Below are 20,358 nucleotides of genomic sequence, written 5' to 3'. Positions count from 1 at the left end.
ATATTTGTTCTTCCAATCCAGGAGCATGGAATATTTTTCCATTTTTTTGTGCCTTCTTCAATTTCTTTCTTAAGCTTTCTATAGTTTTCAGTGTATAGATTTTTTCACCTTTTTGGTTAGATTTATTCCTAGGTGTTTTATGGTTTTTGGTGTAATTGTCAATGGGATCGATTCCGTGATTTCTCTTTGCATAGGAATGCAACCGATTTCTGTGTGTTGATTTTATATCCTGCAACTTTGCTGAATTCATAAATCAGTTATAGCAGCTTTTTGGTGGAATCTTTTGGGTTTTACATATAGAGTACCCTGTCGTCTTCAAAGAGTGAACTTTGATCTCCTCCTGGCTGACTTCATTTCTTTGACTCTCCTTATTCACTCAGCTCGTCATGCTGTTCCTCAAACTTGCTAAGCATGCTTTCACTCCAGAGCTTTTGAACATGCCATTCTTTTTGCCTAAATTATTTTTCCTATTGAATTCTGAATGGTTTGTTCTTCATATCTCTTGGCTTTTCACTCAGATATAGTTTTCACAGTGAGGTCTTCCCTGACCACACTATGTAAAACTGGATTTACTATTCCCTTTCCCACTTTATTTTTTTCCATAGCAGTCTCTAACATATATTTTACTTGTTTGTTTATTGTTTTTCTCACTGGAATGTAAGTACCATGAAGAAAAGGTGTGGGTTTTTTTTCCTCACTGTTTTAACTACAGTGCTTAGAGGAGAAGAATGAGTGTCACAGAGTGCTATTCATTAGACATTTGTTGAATGAAGGAACAAATGAGACACAGGTTCTGGGGAGTAAAGTAATCTGAGAAACACTACCTTTACATTACCTAAAATAGCACCCCACCCTTATAGCGATCATTCCTTATCCTCTTAACTTGCTAAATAAAGCAATACCACAAAAATGTGTTAAATAAACCACATTTTGACACATTACATACTACTTGTTTCTTGAGTGCCTCCCCTATTAGAAAGTGAGTCCATGAGAACAAGCACATTTTGTTCTCTGTTGTATCTGGTGTCCATGGCCTCACTGCATATAAGTGAAATGAACAATGACAAACTTGAGTGTAACATTGGCTGAGGATGTCACAAATTGTCATAACTTATATTTCTTATGTATATATTTCTTATATATAACTTATATTTTGTAACACACTTTACAATGTTAAATAACAAGAATTCAACCAAGTAAATTTTAGAGACCTGTTTAGCTTTATAAATTTATTCATGGATCAGGCAGCTCCACGTATAGCAAGTAGATGTGATGTCCAAAAATCTATAGAAAAGGTTTTTAAAAGTAGAAAAAAGAAAATTATTAGCAAAGAATTTATTGTTGTAGGCAAGGTTGCCCTCCTGAGGGGAACAGAGAGTGTCTATCATTAAATTTCCTAAAACTGACCAACAAATCTCCCTGGTGACTGGTTAAAGGCTACATATCTGAGGGAGTTGAAACTGTATTCAAGTCCTTCAAGCATGCATTGTATATTTGCTTTGTAAATGAGTATTCTAAAGGAAAACTATCTTGTCCTTAAAGACAATGCTTCTTATCCCTGCATTCCTTGATGTTACTACTTGTGATTCCTGCCTATATGTTAGTCTATAATATGTGAGCTCTTACAAGATATAAAAAGTATATAACCCTGTAAAAACTTCATTTTCCAGAGCACTCCCTTCTTTGGGAAGATGGTGTTTCTTGGGCAGCTGTCTCAACTCTGGTTCAAATGAAACTTTCTTTTAGACATTCTAAAAGGTTTGTTCATTTTGCAACTCACTTTTCTTCTCTGCCCTATTTGGGGCCCCCCAATCTGATGGTTACCAAGCCAAATTCCTCAGGACACAAGACATGCTTAGTAAGATTTTGTTGTTTTTGTAAATATCTGCAACTTTCAGGACTATAGTTCTTGGACATAAAATAAATTGGTATGCTGGAAGGTGTCATGCTTGAATCTAGAATTTAAGGATCCATTAGCTAAGCCTTTGGGTTTCTCAGACTTGAACTACTACCTAAAAGGGATGTGCCGCTGGATGGAGGATTGTGCATGTTTTACAATATATCTTGTTGCATGGAGATTTTCTTGCAGTTGGCGGGCAAACTAGTGTGAACCTAACCCATTCCATGACCAACTTATCCTAACATAAGAGTCTTCTTGAAGTAGCAAATGATCTAATAGACTTTCAGTCCTAAACTCACACCCCCCAATTTTGCAGCTTTTTGGTCTCGGAAATGCCCGTTAGCAATAGCCCTTATCTACATAAAACAAGAAGAACATCTGCACCTTTTTAAAAATATTTTTTTTAACCTTTATTTATTTTTGAGACAGAGAGAGACAGAGCATGAACAGGGGAGGGTCAGAGAGAGAGGGAGACACAGAATCTGAAACAGGCTCCAGGCTCTGAGCTGTCAGCACAGAGCCTGACGCGGGGCTCGAACCCACAGACCGCGAGACCATGACCTGAGCTGAAGGCAGACGCTTAACTGACTGAGCCACCCAGGCACCCCACGTGTGCACCTTAATGTATTGACAGTAACCACAAAATGTTAGTGCCTCCTGGTCACAAGAATGCCTTATGTGCACACTATCACCAATTCCCATGGAAACTGTTGAGGTTTTCTACCCAGGCAATTGTGGTCTGAAAGGTTAGAGGTTGGCCCTGGGAACATCCTCTGCCAGCTCAGTTGGGCACCAGGCAAACATGGCAGATCAACTGGGTTCCATATTTATGGAAGCTCAGTTGCCTCTGGGAATATCTCCTGGCAGCTCAAGTTGATGTGCCTTGTAAAAGAATGCCAATTAGATTTGAAAGTTTGAATGCAGAAAGTGTGGAAGTCAGAACTGAGAAGAACTTACTTATAGCCCTTGGAAATGTGAGAAGGACAGGGACTTCAAAGGATTCATGGAGAGCATGCTTATTTATTTATTTATTTATTTATTTATTTATTTATTTATTTATTTATTTTGCATTGTCCCTGAATGTTGCCAAAAGTTTGCTTCAAATGACACTGCTGATACCAAATCTGTTAAATAACAAAAACTCAACAGAATAAATTTAAAAATCTAATTGGCTTTATATATTGATTCACGAATCACACAGCATCCTGTCTGGAAAGTAGAGGGGAGTTCCAAAGGTCTACATAAAAGGGAAAAAAAATTAAACGTTTTTTAATTTATTTTTGAAAGAGAGAGAGAGAAAGCATGAATGAGTGGGGTAGGGGCAGGGGGGTGGGGGCAGAAGATCCAAGGTGGGCTCTGCGCTGATGTGGGCTTGAGGTCAGGAACTGAACCAAACCATGAGATAATAACCTGAGCTGAAGTCAGATGCTAACCAACTGAGCCACCCAGGCACCCTGGGAAAGGTTTTTAAAGATAGAGAGGAATTGACAAAAAGGAAATTATTGTCCATGAACCCATTATTTTAGGCAAGGTTGTCCTCCTAAGGGGTACTGACGGGGTCTCTCAGTAAATTTCCTAGCACTGACCAGGAAATCCCCATGTTGACTGATTAAAGTTTACATTTCTGCAGAGTTGAAACTGCAGTTAGGTTAGGTAATAATTGTTGGTTTACTGACTTCAGGCCTTAACTTAAGTGACACCATTTTGATTTTATTTTTACAAACAGTGACAAAACCAACCAAACAAAAAATATCTTCTGGACAATTGCCAGGGTAGACAAGCAAATGCAAAACCTTTGCTACTTGACTCTCTTGGATGTTTAACATAGGTTGTTCCCAAGAATATTTGTGTTTAGACAGAGCCTTTGAGGCCAAGTCACCCTTTTCTGTGAAGTACGCTGTCCCATGTATCTCATAAAGCAGTAATTCTCAAGCTGTGAAGGTAGAGGTGGGTTGGAGTAGAGGAGGAATTTTGCCTCCTTGGTGTTAAAAAGGAAACCACAGGCTCAAAATGTGTCACTTAGATTGAGTTCCTACATTGGGGATTAATACCAATCTAATTGCAGATTTGGGGTGCCTGGATGACTTAGTCAGTAGAGCATGCAACTCTTGATCTCAGGGTTATGAGTTTGAGCCCCACATTGGGTGTGGAGATTTCTTAAAGAAAGAAAATAGGGGCACCTGGGTGGCTCAGTTAGTTGAGCCTCCAACTTCAGCTTGGGTCATGCACGGTCTTGCAGTCCTGAGTTCGAGCCCTGCGTCGAGCACCGCATCAGGCTCTGGGCTAACAAACAGCTCAGAACCTGGAGCCTGCTTCAGATTCTGTATCTCTCTCTCTCTCTCTCTGCCCCTCCCCTGGTCATGCTCTGCCTCTGTCTCTCAAAAATAAATAAATGTTAAAAAAATTAAAAAAAGAAAAAAGAAAATAAATTGTAAACAAAAAAAAATTTAAAAATTGCAATTTCAACCTCGCCCAGAAATGTAGTGTTTGTTTACTGGTAAGTCAGGAATTTTTTTTGATCAGTGCCAGTTTTCCATAATAGGCCCTCTCCATCCCCCAAAGGCAGATGAGGTCAATTCCACAATAAAACCCCTTGCCTTTACCCACAAGGAAAGTGGCCTTTCTAGGAACAATCCTTTTCCTTTGCTAGTAATTTTCTTGCCCCACCTTTCTTCTATAAAAAAACTTCAATTTTGTATAACTCCTCAGAACTTTCCTCCATTTGCTAGAGGGAATGCTCCCCAATTTGTGAATGATTTAATAAAACAACTTAGATCTTTAAATTTAGTCAGATGAATTTTTTATTTAACAATGAGCATACTGGAGACATTTTTAGTAGTCATAACTGGAGGGGCAAGGGTGTGGTGTGCTATTGGCACCTAACAGAGGACAGGGATGTTCAAATATCCTATAATCAGAATTTTCAGATTTAGCAAATAAAAATACATGTAGGGTAGTGTCTCCAAATAAAATACAGGACTCTCAGTTAAATTTGAATCTTAAATTAACACTGTTGTTTAGTTGAAAATCAAATTTAACTGGTCACCTTGTATTTTATGGTGACTCTACCCATAAAGCACAGGACAGACCCTCACAACAGAGAATTATCCAGGCCAAAATGTCCAGAGTATGGAGGTTGAGAAAACTTGTCACAGACCAGTGGTTTTCAAAACCTACTTTGTATCAGGATCACCTCAAGGGATGTTGGGCCTGCCCTCAGTTTCTGATTCAGTAGGTTTGGGGTGGAACTCCAGGATTTGCTTTTTTACCAAGTTCCCAGGTGAAGCAGCTATTGGTCTGGAAAACTGTTACCCAAAACTAAGTTCACCTCTTGGTGGATGTGGAGCCAAAATACACAACGAACCCAAAGAATAGGAAGAGTAAGAGTTTTACTTGCAACAGGTAAAGGGTGGTCTTTCCCAAGAGAGTCTCCTTGAACAACAAAATTGGGTAAATTTTAAGCTAAGGGAGCATGCATACTCCTGAAAGGCTTGCACAATGGGGAAGACAACAAGGAATTAGGGTAATAGTCATCTTAAGTTGACTGTGTCCAGGTTGAACTCACAAGGTCCAACCAGATGAGCATTATCAATTCAATGGCTTCAATAGGTCTTGTACCTGAGTGCTCAAAGTGGTTTAGATTCTGTAAAGTTAACTCAAGTATGTGTGTCAGGTCAGTCTTCACTTTTGAGTCAGCACTGGGAGTTTTAGCACTGATTATGTTGTCCCTTACGTGACTAGGGTATCTTCTGGCTTGATAGCGGCTGTTTGCTTTTAAATTCTTTCACAAGATGGTCAGGGTCTTAAAATGACTTTTCTTATGTAGAGAAAGCGAAGTTTGTACTTTTCCAGAGCCCCCCCCCCCCCCCCCCAACTCATTCTGTTTACAGAACCACCATCCTAGATAGAAAAAAGCCTCCTGCTTTTGTGACCAGGGGCGAGAAAAGTGCCTAGACTAGCACGGGAGAGAGCAGTGTGAGCGGAGCAAATAGGAGATTCTCCGGACACTTCTGCAGCTCAGACCGGTACTTCCAAGGTCCCTCTAGGCTCTGCGGAGGCCCTGGCCTCTCTGTGGTTGCTCGGGTTGGGGCGTGGTCGGGGGCGTGGTCGGGGGCGTGACTGGGGCGGGACACAGAAGGCAAGCCCAGGCGCCCAGAGCGCTCTGGTGCCGGACGTTGCGCGGCCGCGACGCCCGAGGCGGGCGCGGCCCGGCGCTTTGGGATTCCCTGCCTCGCGCTGTGTCCAGCGCAGCTCAGCTAGCCTTCAGCCCGCACGGCGCGCAGGTAGGCGTCGGCCCGCTCGCGTTGCGGACCGCCCCGGTTTGGGTTCGGGAGCGGTGGGGCCTGGCGTTGCGTTTTCTCAACGGCATCCCAGGCTTTGGCCCTCAGCGCCGCGCGCGGATAGTGGTTACAAGGGACTGGTATGGGGACAATGGGCGTCTGGGCTCCTAAGGCCGAACAGCGGCACTCCCGCTGTAGGGCGGGAGGCGGGCTGAGGGCGGTGCGGACTCAGCCGAGAGAACCTAGAACCTTTGGGCTGGGCGGGAATGCGCTGAAGCAGGATGTACGGGAGTTGAGTGGTCGCCACCTGTGGGCGGAGTCCCTGCTGCGGAGAGACCTGGTAGGGGGCGAGTCTCGGGTCGCGCTCCCTCAGGGGAGGGAGCACCCTCAGGGAGGGGTGACCCTGAGCGGGGACTTGCTGGGTGCTTCTGCCTGCCTCTGCGTTCGCGGAGTGCCTTTTGTTTTCCTATTCTCCGTTTGATTTTGTAATGGGAAGAGGAGGGGAGGGGGCTGGTGTCTCACAAAGGCTTTTCCCCAGCCGTTTTGCACGTGGCTCAACTTTGAGGCATTTACATTTGTAAAATGTCTTATTAAAGAAATATTTTCGAAATAATTTCAGAATTAAGAAAAAGTTTAGAAACTAGTACAAAGAATTCTCATTCTATTCACTTGGACTCCCCAAATGTTAACATCTAATTTAACAGAACCGCAAAACTAGGACACTAACATCTACAGGTTCTATTCAGATCAGTCTGTTTGTCTAGCCCATTTCTTTTCTGTGGTATAGGATCCAAGTCAGTATTTAGTTGCATTTAGTTGTTTCATTGGACAAATTTACATTTTAACCAGTAGAGGCTCTCTCCCCTTCAGAGTGGCATTGGAAGCACCAGATCTCAAATCAGAGGCTCTTTTCTTCCTCCCTGCCAGGCCCAATAGAGAGTGGCAGCTTTGGTCATCCTCTGTGCCTTGACCCATCCTGGTCCTAGCCAGCCTCTCCTGATTCTCCTTCTACTTATCAGGCCTATCTCCTTTTGTCCTCAAATCTCTGAAGATGCCCTCCTTGGCCATCTTCTCTTTCAGTCTGGGCATCTTCCCTGGGTGATCTCTTGTGGCTTTAAGGATTGTTGTGGTTTTGAGCAAACCCAGGTCCAGCCCAGGTCATTTCTCTGTCCCAGACTTGCTTAGCCTGTGGCCTACATGATGCGTTTCTGGGTTATCACAAAAGCGTTTCTGCCTCAATATGAGCATAAGGCACCTTGAGCTCACTCACATCTGGTCCTCTTCTAGTGCCCCCAATTTCTGTGAATGACATCACCTTACCCTAGCCACCCAGACACTCCTGGGGAAGGCATCCCTTGTCAGCTCTTCCCCCAGCTCTAGCCTGCAGTCAATACAGATTTGGTTACCTTTTTGAATTCTCCCTGGGCTGGCCCACTTTTCTCTATGGGAACCACCATCCTGCCTTTTGTCTACCTGTACTTGCTTTGGTGCCCTCAGTTGGCTGCACCACAGTCAGAATAAGCTTGTTAAAATGTCCAAGTGATTGTGTCGTATTCTGCCTATAATCTTTAAAAATATTCCTTTGCTAAAAAAAAAAAAAAAAATAGAGGGCTTATTTCTCACAGTTTCAGAGAATCTTTATAAGTATATTTTGGTAAGGGTCAATCATATATCAAGAGTTCCTAGTTCTGTTCTGAATAAGTGACTGAAAGTCAAAAGGTGAAGATGAAAATGAAGGCCTGATAAGGTGGATTAGGTTCCCTGAACTATGGCCATTTGCTCATTTGTTCAGTTCGGCAAGTATTTATTGGGTGCATACTGCATGCCAGGAGTTGTGTTGGCTTCTGGGGATATAAAGGTGAATAAATTTACCAGGCAACTGCCTGGCCATGGGGGCACTTGGTGAGGTCAACATACAGTAACTCTTGACTTAGATAAGAACATTGCAGGACATAGGGTGGCCTGAGCCTAGGCAGGGGCTCAGTAGGGGAAGGCTCAGGACCAGGCTGTTTAGTGGCCTTGATCTAATACCAAGGCCTGTGCAGTTGTGATCTGGGAAGCTCCCTGGCAGATTGTGAGGATGGGCCAGTGTCAGAATGACTGATTGGGGGCTGTCACTGAATGTCAGTGAGTGGAAGAGGACCGCCTAGGGCACAACAGAGAAAAAGGTAATGAGCTGAGCTGCTGAGGGTTAGGCATGACTGTGCAATGGTAAGCAGGTCACATTATCTGACCCCAAACTGGCCAGACGTGTTTGGATTTTATCAAAGTCATACTAAAGCACCCCTAATCAAACACAGGATTTCTGCAGCAAAATGTATGGATACCTACAGTTAGAAATAGAGATTGCAGAGAGCCTCACATCATTTTAGATTTTGCTGCCAGAGTTTGTTGGTACATTTTGAAGAATTGTTCAGTTTTCACAGCATTTTTGACTTCTGAGAATTGTGGGGGGAGGGATTGTGGATCTCAAATGATAGCTAACACTTTTAGAGCTGGGCCCCTTGTATGTGCTTCACATGCCTTGACTCTTATCTTCACAGTGACCCCACTAGGATTGGTACCATGGAAGATATCATTTTATAGGTGAGGAGATGTGGGCACAGACAAGGTTAGCGACTTACCCATTGTTACAGAGCTTGCCACTGGTGGCTCCATGGTCTACATTCTTACCAGGCTGCAGATTTGTGAATGGGAGGTGGGGAGAGGGGTTGAAGGACCAAGGTCTTTCTCCTACTGTTTAGACACCTAGCATCTATAGCCAGCCTGCCTGAGTGCTGAGGAAGGTCAGAGGAGGAGGGAGGTGGGAGGCCCATAGAGGTTATAGTCACATACTCAGATACACTAAGGGCTTGTGGGACTTGTTTCCATGATGCCTGCATCTTGTGTGGTTGGGCTGTAGGGGAATTTATATGCAGCGTCAAGTAGACCAGAGGAAGAGGTGAGGTGGTCAGAGACGCTGTGTGGACCAGCTGGGATGTGGGCTGGCTGGGCTTTGAGAAATAAGGATTCTGTAAAGAGACTCTTCATGAGACTATAGAGTGGGGAGATAACTGTTTTCTAATTTTCTTCCTCTAGTTGTGCAAGATACATGTGTTCTGGAACACCACAGAATACCTTCTGCCTGCCACTCCTTCATCACCGGAGACAGCAGTCTTCCTGAGGGGCACAGAGTGGATCAACTCGCTAGTATTTGCTCATGGGTGTGCAAATATCCTTGTGCCTTTGTGTGTGTCTGTGTGAGTGTGCAAAAAATATATAAAGTGCATGTGAACAAAAATAATGAAACAATGTTGAATATCCTGCTCAGTTTAAGAAATGGAACCTTATCCAAACCTTAGAAGTCATTTATCTGTCTGCTCCAGTTCATCTTTTCTCTTCAGAGGTAACCACTGTCCTGAAGTATCTTTTAATCATTTCCTTGCATTTCTTTATGGTTTTACCATGTGTATGTATGTATTTCCAGATAATACATACTTTAGTTTTGTTTACCTTTTTGGTCCTTATAAAATGAATGCATGTAATGAAGTATGTGGGGTTTTTTTGCTAATGAATTTTTTTGCTAATGAGTTTTTTTGCAATTCATTCAGTGGTGTGTGTGGCTGAAGTTCTTCATTCACTTTTTTTGTTGTATTTCATTATACAACAAAAAAAGGGAGATCCTTTTTTGTTGTCATAACTGGCAAGTGAGGTGCTACTGTCTCTAATGGGTAGAGGTCATGCATGCTGCTAAACATTCTGTAATGCACAGGACAGCCTCCCCATCTCCAGCCCTCCCACACACTGAAGAATTGTTTAGTCCCCAGTGTCATTGCTGAGGCTGAGAACTCCTGCCCTAGGGTAAATACTTGGGGTGGATTGCTGGGTGTGAGTTTGGGCATAGATACTAATGCACCTTTTACACTCCTTCCAGCACTATGAGGGCTCTTGTATGACTCATGGTCCTCTCCAATACTTGATAATGTCTGCCTTTAAAATTTTTGCCAACCTAGTGAAGTGATGTGTGAAATGATACCTCAATCGTGATTGAAATTTTTATTTCCCTAATAATAATGAGATTGACTGTCTTTTCATGTTTGCATGCTGTTTGTATTTCCTTTGAGAAGTACCTGCTGATATCCTTTTACCCATTTTCCTGTTGTGTTATTTGTGTTTTTCTTAATTGTTCCTCTGATTTCTTTGTATATCTTAGATTCTTTGGGTCTCCTAGATACTAATCCCTTATATTTGTTACAGATAACTTTTTCTATTTATGAGTTTTTTCTGATGAACTAAGAAGTTCTTAATTTAAATGTGGTATAATTTATCATTTTCTTTATGGTTAATACTTTCTGCGGAAAGATGTGGTTCTTGCTGGTCCCCAGGTGGATGTGACTGCCTTTGGGACCACATTCAGTCAAGGCTGCAGCTGAACCACAGGGACTGCTTCAGGGACCACAGCTGGGACTAAGATTAGCTGGTCTGCCACTGGGGGATTGGGTCGGTGTGTCTCCCACTGGTTCCCTGGACCTACCCTAGACTGTGGCAGAGAGAGGCTGAAACCATGTCTGAGGGCTGCTTCTGGGTCCACAGCTGACACTGAGGTCAGCAGGCCTCATACTAGAAGAATGGATGGGTGCTGCTGGGTCCCTGGGTGAGCAGGACTAAAGGCAGGACTAGAGCCTGGACACAGGGGTGCTTTGGGATCCGTAGTCTGGTCCAAGGCTGGGGGACCTATTATTGGTGTGTGGACACTGTGGCTCTTCCTAAGTTCCTTGGCACATGGGATTGGTTGCAGGACTATGGCCAGGCAGGCCTGGAGCTCAGTCTCTAGGGTGTTGAGGCTGCCTTTGGTTTGTAGGCCACGCTGCATTTGGTGAACTTGCCACCAGAGTGCTGGCCTTTTTTTCAAAGAAGCTTTCCTTAGTCTTGGTTCACCCCAGTTTAGAAGCCTGCTACCTGGATCCCAAAGCACCTACAAAGGCACTTTTCTGTGGTTGGCTGCCAAATCATTGTGTGGGGAGACACAAGATAGGGACTTTCTGTTCTTCCATCTTGCTGACATCACTGCTGTTTAGGATAGACCAAACATTGTCAGTTTTGCTGTTCAGGTCTCAGTAATTTTGTCTGCTTGATCATTAATCACTGAAAGAGGTGTATTGAATCTCTCACTACTGTGATGGATTTGTCAGCTTCTGCAGTTAATTTTTACTTTATTTTGAAGTTGTTATTAAGTGCATAAAATTTAAAATTATTATATCCTTCTAGCAAGTAGGAGATTTTTTCTCTAGAAGTTACCTTCTTTTTCTCTGATAATTGTAAAAATTAACATAAAATAAAATTTGCCATATTAACTGCTTTTCACTAGTGTTAATATACTCAAATTGTTTTACAGCCAATCTTGAGAACACTTTTATCTTGCAACATTGAAACTCTATACCCATTAAGCATCATCTCCCCATTTCCCCCTCTACCCTCCCCACTGGTGTTAGCAACCACCCTTCTACTTTCTGTTTCTATGAATTGGAATAATTTAGATACCTCATATAAATGGAATCCTACAGTGTTTGTCTTTTTGTGATTGGTTTATTTAGCATAATATCCTTAAGTTTCATCCATGCTATAACATGTAACAAGATTTTATTCCTTTTTGAGACTGAATAATACTCCATTGTAAGTATATACCACATTTTCTTTATCTAGCCATATATATATATATCATATATATATATGATATATATATATATTTAATTTTAATATATTTATTAATTTAATATATTTAATAAATATTTAATTTAATTTAATAACATATATAGCCATATATATATGATATATATATATATTTAATTTTTATTTAAGTACAAGTTAACATACAGTGCAATATTGGTTTCAGGAGTAGAATAAAATGATCCATCACTTACATACAACATCCAGTGCTCATCATCACAAGTGCCCTCCTTATTACCCAGCACCCATTTAGCCCATCCCCACCCACCACTCCATCAACCTTGTTTGTTCTCCATCATTAAGAGTCTCTTATGGTTTCCTTCCCTCTGTTTTTTTTCCCTCTTCCGTATGTTCATCTGTTTTGTTTCTTAAGTTGAATATTTGAGTAAAATTATGTGGTTATTTGTTTTTTTCTGAATGAATTATTTCACTTAGCATAAAATACTGTAGCTCCATCCACCTCTTTGCAAATGGCAAGATTTCATTCTTTTTGAAGGCTGAGTGATAATGTTCCTGTGTGTGTGTGTGTGTGTGTGTGTGTGTCCATGTGTCCATGTGTCCATGTGTCCATTCTTTATCCATTCATCAGTTGATGGACGTTTGGGCTCTTTCTATAGTTTGGCTATTGTTAATAAGGCTGTGATAAACGTTGGGGTGCGTTGACCCCTTTGAATCTGTATTTTTGTATCCTTTGGGTAAATATCTAATAGTGCAATTGCTGGATTATAACGTAGTTCTATTTTTAACTTTTTGAGGAACCTCCGTACTGTTCTCCAGAGTGGCTGTACCAGTTTGCATTCCCACCAGCAGGGCCAAAGGGTTTCCCTTTCTCCACAATCGCGCCAATGCCTGTTGTTTCTTGTGTTGTTAATTTTAGCCATTCTGACAGGTGTGAGGTGGTATCTCATTGTGATTTTGATTCATATTTCCCTGATGATGAGTGATGGTGAGCATCTTTTCATGTGTCCATTAGCCATCTGGCTGTCTTCTTTGGAAAAGTTTCTGTTCATGTCCTCTCCCATTTCTTTACTGGATTATTTGTTTTTGGGTGCTGAGTTTGGTAAGTTCTTTATAGATTTTGGATACTAACCCTTTATCAGTCAGATATATCATTTGGAAATATCTTCTTCTGTTCCCTAGGTTGTTTTTCAGTTTTGTTGATAGTTACTTCACTGTGCAGGATCTTTTTATATTCATCAAGGTCCAATAGCCCATTTTTGCTTTTGTTTCTGTGCCTCCGGTGATGTATCTAGTAAGAAGTTGCTGTGGCCAAGGTCAAAGAGGTTGCTGCCTGTAATACAGCAAAATTCCTCTAGAATTTTGATGGTTCTCTGTCTCACATTTAGGTCTTTCATCCATTTTGAATTTATTTTTGTGTATGTTATAAGAAAGTGGTCTAGTTTCATTCTTCTGCATGTTGCTGTCCAGTTTTCCCAGCACCATTTTTTAAAGAGACATTTTTCTATTTGATACTCTTTCTTGCTGTGTTGAAGATTAATGGACCATATAATTGTGGTTCCATTCCTGCATTTTCTATCTGTTTCATTGATCTGTGTGTCTGTTTTTGTGCCAGTACCATAGTGTCTTGATGATTACAGCTTTGTAATAGAGCTTAATATCTGGAATTGTGATGCCTCCAGCTTTTCTTTTCTTTTTCAGGATTGCTTGGCTATCTGGGGTCTTTTCTGGTTCCATACAAATTTTAGGATTCTTTGTTGTAGCTCTGTGAAAAATGCTGGTGGTATGGGGTCAGGATATTGACAGGGATTACATTAAATGTGTAGATTGCATTGTGTAAAATGTAGACATTTTAACAATGTTCTTCCAATCCATGAACATGGAATGGTTTTCCATTTCTTTGTGTCCTCTTCAGTTTCTTTCATAAGTGTTCTATGGTTTTCAGAGTACAGATCTCTTACCTCTTTGGTTAGGTTTATTCCTAGGTATCTTATGGTTTTTGGTGCAATTGTAAATGGGATTGATTCCTTGATTTCTGCTGTGTCGTTATTGTTGTTTAATGCAATACATTTCTGTACATTGAAATTGTATGCTCCAATTTTGCTGGATTCATTTATCAGTTCTAGCAATTTTTGGGTGAAGTCTTTTGGGATTTCTAAATAGAGTAACATGTCTTCTGCAAATAGTGAAAGTTTGACTTCTTCCTTGGTGATTTGAATACTTTTTGTTTCTTTTTGCTGTCTGGTTGCTGAGGCTAAGACTTATAATACTATGTTAAATAGTATGGTGAGAGTGGACAGCCCTGTCTTCTTCCTGACCATAGAGGAAAGGCTCTCAGTTTTTCCCCATTGAGGATTGTATGAGCTGTGGGGTCTTTCAGATACGGACTTTATTATGTTGAGGTATGTTTTATCTATCCCTATTTTGCTGAGGGCTTTTTTTTTTCAAGAATGTATGCTATACTTTGTCAAATACGTTTTCTGCATTTATTGAGAGGATCATACGGTTTGTGGCTTTTTTTTTTAATGTGTATCATATTGATTTGTGAACACTGAACCACCCCTGAATCCAAGGAATAAATACCGCTGATCGTGGGCAATAAATCTTTTAAGTCCTGTTGGATACAATTTGCTAGTATCTTGTTGAGGATTTTAGTATCCATGATCATTGGGAATATTGGCCTGTTCTCTATTTTAGTGGGTTCTCTTTCTCATTTTTGGATTAAGGTAATGCTGGCCTTGTAGAATGAGACTGGATGTTTTCCTTCCATTTCTGTTTTTTGGAACAATTTGAGCAGGGTATATATTAACTTTTCTTTAAATGTCTGGTAGGATTCCCCTGGCAAGTTGTCTGGCCTTGGACTTTTGTTTGTTGGGAGATTTTTGATAACATTCAATTTCTTGGCTAGTTACGGGTCTATTCAAATTTTCTATTTCTTCATGTTTTAGTTTTGTTAGTTTGTATTTTTCTAGAAACTTGTCCATTTCTTCTAGATTGCCCAGTTTGTTGGCATATAATTTTTCTTAATATTCTCTTAGAGTTGTTTGTATTTCTGAAGTGTTGGTTGTGATGTCTCCTCTTTCACTTGTGATTTTATTTATTTGGGTCCTTTGTCTTTTCTTTTTGATAAGTCTGGCTAGGGGTTTATCAATTTTATTAATTCTCTCAAAGAACCAGCTCCTCGTTTTGTTGATCTTTTTTTTTTTTTTTTAATTTCTATACCATTTATTGTGCTCTAATCCTTATTATTTACCTTCTTCTGCTGGCTTCAGACTTTATTTGCTTTTCCTTTTCTAGCTTCATTAGGTGTAAGGTTATTGTGTAACCTTGTGTATTGAGACTTCTCTTCTTTTTTGAGGTAGGCCTATATTGTGATCTATTTCCCTCTTAGGTCTGCCTTTGCTACATCCCAAAGGGTTTGGACTGTCGTGTTTTCATTTTCATTTGCTTCCACGTACATTTTAAATTCTTTAATTTCCTGGTTAATCCTTTTCATTCTTCAGTAGGATGTTCTTTAACCTCCAAGGGCTTTCCATATTTTTTCTTGTGGTTGACTTCAAGTTTCATAGTATTGTGATAGGACAGTATGAAGGGCATGATCTCGATATTTCTGTACCTGTTGAGGACTGATATGTGACCTAATGTGATCTGTTCTGGGGAATGTTCCATGTACACTTGAGATGAATATGTATTCTGTTGCTTTAGGATGAAATGTTCTGAATATGTCTGTTAAGTCTCTCTGCTCCAGTGTGTCATTCAAAGCCATTATTTCCTTGTGGATTTTCTGCTTAGGTGATCTGTCCATTACTGTCAGTTGGGTGTTAAAGTTCTCTATCAATGAGTTTCTTTATGTTTGTTATTAATTGATTCTTATATTTGGGAACTCTCAATTGGACCCTAAGTATTTAAAATTGTTAGATCTTTTGTTTTTAATTTTTTAAATGTTTATTCATTTTTGAGAGAAAGAGAGACAGAGAGAGAGAGAAAGAGCATGAGCAGCGGAGGGTCAGAGAGAGAGAGGGAGACATAGAATCTGAAACAGGCTCCAGGCTCTGAGCTGTCAACACAGACTGCAACACGGGGCTCAAACCCACCAACCATGAGATCATGACCTGAGCTGAAGTCAGACACTTAATCTCCCCAAATTGTTAGATCTTCTTGATGGATAGACCGCTTAACTGTGATGTAATGCACTTCTTCATCTCCTGTTACAGTCTTTGGTTTATTTTTTATTTATTTATTTTTTGCTTTATGTTTTTTAATTTTTTTTTTAATTTATTTTTTATTTAAATTCAAGTTAGTTAAAATATATTGTAAAAATGATTTCAGGAGTAGAATTTAGTGATTAATTACTTACATATAACACCCAGTACTCATCCCAACCAGTGCCCTCCTTAATGCCCATCACCCATTTAGTGCATCCCCCCATGCAGTATCCCTTCAGCAACCATCAGTTCCCTGTATATAAGAGTCTCTTATGGTTTGCCTCCCTCTCTGTTTTTGTCTTATTTTTCCTTCCCTTCCTCTATGTTCATCTGTTGAGTTTCTCAAATTCCACATGAGTGAAATCATGATTATTTGTCTTTCTCTGACTATTTTGCTTTACATATACACTCTAATTCCATCCATGTTGTTGCAAATGGCAAGATTTTATTCTTTTTGATCACCAATTAGTATTCCATTGTACATATACACCACATCTTTTTTTTTAAATATTTAAAAAAAATTTTATTTATTTTTGAGAGAGAGACAGAGTATGAGTGGGGGATGGGCAGAGAGAGAGGGAGACACAGAATCCAAAGCAGGCTCCAGCACAGAGCCTGACGTGGGGCTTGAACTCATGACCTGAGCCGAAGATCGGATGCGAGATCATGACCTGAGCCGAAGTCGGACGCTTAAGCAACTGAGCCACCCAGGCGCCCTGATATATACCACATCTTCTTTATCCATTCATCAGTTGATGGACATTTGGGCTCTTTCCATAATTTGGCTGTTGTCGATAGTGCTGCTATCAACATTGTGGTGCATGTGTTCCTTTGAATCAGCATTTTTGTATACTTGGATAAATACCTAGTGCAATTGCTGGGTCGTAGGGTAGTTCTGTTTTTAATTGTTTGAGGCACCTCCATACTGTTTTCCAGAGTTTGCATTTCCACCAAGAGTGCAAAAGGTTCCCCTTTCACAGCATCCTCACCAACATCTTGTTACTGTCTTTGATTTAAAATGTAATTTGTATGATCTAAGTATGGGTACTGTGGCTTTCTTTTGACAGCCATTAGCATGATAGATGATTCTCCATCCCCTCACTTTCAACGTTTGTTTTTTTTTTTTTTTTTTTTTTAATTTATTTTTGGGACAGAGAGAGACAGAGCATGAACGGGGGAGGGGCAGAGGAGAGGGAGACACAGAATCAGAAACAGGCTCCAGGCTCCGAGCCATCAGCCCAGAGCCTGACGCGGGGCTCGAACTCACAGACCGCGAGATCGTGACCTGGCTGAAGTCGGACGCTTAACCGACTGCGCCACCCAGGCGCCCCAATCCCCTCACTTTCAATCTGCAGTTGTCTTTAGTTTAAAATGACTCTCTTATAGGCAGCATATTGATGGGGTCTTGGTTTTTTCTTGTTGTTGTTGTTTTTAATCTGTTCTGACATCCTGTGTCTTTTGATTAGAATATTTAGTCCATTTACATTCAGAATGGTTATTGAAAGATATGAATTTAGTGCCATTTTGTTACATGTAAAGTTGGTGTTTCTGGTGATGTTCTCTTTTCCCTTCTATCCTTTTTGGTTTTGGTTTTTTTTTCCCCACTCAAAGAGTCCCTGTTACTATTTCTTGCAGGGCTGGTTTAGTGGTCATGAACTCCTTTAGTTTTTGCTGGTCTGAGAAACTCTTTATCTCTCCTTCTATTCTGAATAACATCCTTTTTGAATAAAGTATTCTTGGTTGCATATGATTCCTATTCAGCACGTTGAATATATCATGCTATTCCCTTCTCTCCTGTCAAGTTTCTGTGGACATCTGTTGTGAACCTGATATGTTTTCCCTTATAGGTGAAGGACTTTTTTGCTCTGTGCTTTCAGGATTTTTTCCTTGTGTGTATTATTTTGTGTATTTGACTATGATGTGTCTTCATGGTGGGTAACTTTTGTTGAATTTAATGGGAGTTCTCTGTGCTTCTTGGGATTGTGGTGTCAGTTTTATTCCCCAGATTAGGGAAGTTTTCGGCTATAATTTACTCAGATAACCCTCTACCTTTTTCTCTGCATCTTCTGGGAATGTTATAACAGTTTAAGGAGTCACTGAGTTCCTAAAGTCTATATTCGTGATCTGAAACCTTTCTTTTCCTCTTCAGTTTCATTGCTTTCCATAATTTTAGATTCTGTATCACTGATTCTTACCTCTGCGTCCTCTCTGTCATGGCACCCATTCAGGTTTGTATCTCGGTTATAGCATTTTTAATTTTGGCCTGACTAGTTTTTAGTTCTTTTGTCTTTGTAGTAATGGATTCCTTAGTGTCTTCTATGCTTTTTTCAATATCAGCTAGTACCCTTAAAATTGTTGTTTCAAATTCTAGTTCAGACATCTTATATCTGTGTTGATTAAATCTCTGGCTATGAATTTTTCCATTTTTTTCTTTTGGGATGGGATGAATTTCTACTTGTCACTTTGGAGGTCAAAAAAAAAAAGTGAGGGAGAAAGAGATAGAGAAGAAAGCAGGCTAGATCTTCAGTGTGTTTTGGTCTCCTTGTTAAGAGACACTTGATCCAAAATAAAAAAGAAAAATAAAACAAATAGAATAAAATAATAATTTAAAAAATAAAATAGCGTGTGGGTGGCTTAGCCAGTTAAGTGTCTGACTCTTGCTTTTGGCTCAGGTCATGATCTCACAGTTTGTGAGATCGAACCTCACATTGGGCTCTGTGTTAACATTGCAGAGCCTGCTTGGGATTCTCTCCCTCTCTGTCAGTTCCTCCCCTACTCACTCGTGCACACTTTGTCTCTCTTTTATAATAAATAAATAAACAATAAAAATAGAAAAAGAATAAACAAAAATTCCTTTCTCTGTATTTATATATACATATGTACATATATGTATGTGTATATATGTGTGTGTATATACACATACATATATATAAATCCAAAGGAGGCTAGATCCTGTTTCCTCTAGAGCTGAAGCTTTGTAGCACTTTATTATCAGTAGACTTGGTGCATGTGAGGGATTTGTGCTGATATTCTGGGGTAGGAGCTGATTGCTCTGATTATCAGGAGGACTTGCCCTAGTCAAGTTGTACTTGCAGAGCACAGTGGGGTGAGGCTTTCAGTAAGCAGCTCCAGCTTCCACTTGGTGATGCTGTTTTGTTCCCTGAAGTTGGTCAGAGTTGAAGGATGGGGGAAGAATGGTTTTTCCCTGCTTTCTTATCTCTGGATCAGGGACCTCATGCATACTGCTCCTCAGGAAGCCCTCACAGATGATCAAAGAGTCACCCCTCCTTTGTTCCAAGCTTCTGTCAGATACCCGTCATCATCCTGTGTATGAACTGTCTGCCTACCAGGAGGCACAGCACTTCTGTGTTTTATCTGTGGCATGACTGAGTTTCAAAACTCACCCTGAGGTGCAGACTTCTGCTGATCCTCTGGGGGAGGGTCTTGCTGTGTGCTGTGGCCAGTGCTGGCAGTCCCAGAAAACAGTCATGTGGCTGCACAGCAGTTTGGAGTTTATGGTAAATCACAGCACAAAGCCAGCACCAAGGTTTGCTGTCCTCAGCCAGTATCTTTGTTCCTTTGCTGATGAACAGGGCAGTTCAATGGCTCCTGCAGGATCTTTTGCCCCCAGAGAGGCCATATCACCTCTACCAATGCACCCCAGACAGGGGAACTCTTTCTTCCTGTCTGATCCAGGGGATCTGCCTGCTCCTGGGTGTCTGCCGTCCTTCCCCACCAGAACACTGCTAATGCTGCCAGGCATGACCATGGTGATGGCACTGATCTCTGCAACTTTAGACTCTGCACTCTGCTGTTTATAAAACCTCCAATATTAAAACCCTTTCCTTTTGCCACTCAGTGGTTTTGGGGAAGAGTTTTCTTGTGCAATCCCCTGCACATTTTCACTCTTTTTCTCACTCTTTCTCTCATTCTCTTTAACTCTTTTTTGTCCATATTCAGGGCTCCATGTCCTTTGCAGCACCTGCAGCACTTTTCTCTCTTAAATCAGTTCTTTGCACCTCATACCTTCCTCAAGGTGGTCTTTTTTCTGCTTGTAGATGTGCAACTTTGTTCTCTCAGTCCTCAGATTGGTTTCTTGGATGTTCATAATGATTTGATATTTATCTAGTTGTGGTCGAGGAAGGAGACAAACTTAGGGTCACCCTACTCCTCTGCATTTGTAACCTGGGGCCCAAGATTTTGTTCTTTTTATGGGTGAATAATATTCTATTGTATCACATATTTTTAATCCATTCATCTATTCTTTTTATAGTTCCTAAGATATGAAGTTAAGTGTTTTTTTTTTTTG

At 40.7% G+C, this 20,358-nt stretch overlaps 1 protein-coding gene across 2 annotated transcripts in view; it reads left to right on the top strand.

The window, feature by feature from the left end:
- The first annotated feature begins 6,039 nt into the window (after window positions 1-6,039).
- Window positions 6,040-20,358, top strand: part of PGBD2 (piggyBac transposable element derived 2) — a 36,543-nt gene continuing 22,224 nt past the window's right edge. For both annotated transcript variants that reach the window (XM_019433143.2, XM_019433141.2), the window contains exons 1-2: window positions 6,040-6,183; window positions 9,259-9,383. Coding sequence is in view for 1 of the 2 variants with exons in the window: in XM_019433141.2 (XP_019288686.2) it covers window positions 9,380-9,383 (4 nt within the window). In the remaining variant the exon portion in view is untranslated. The remainder of the gene's footprint in view (window positions 6,184-9,258; window positions 9,384-20,358) is intronic.

This window comes from Panthera pardus, unplaced genomic scaffold (genome assembly GCF_024362965.1).
Source record: "Panthera pardus isolate Hobbes unplaced genomic scaffold, ASM2436296v1 HiC_scaffold_1, whole genome shotgun sequence".
Classification (NCBI taxonomy): Eukaryota; Metazoa; Chordata; class Mammalia; order Carnivora; family Felidae; genus Panthera; species Panthera pardus.
This window is presented reverse-complemented; position numbering and strand designations above follow the sequence as displayed.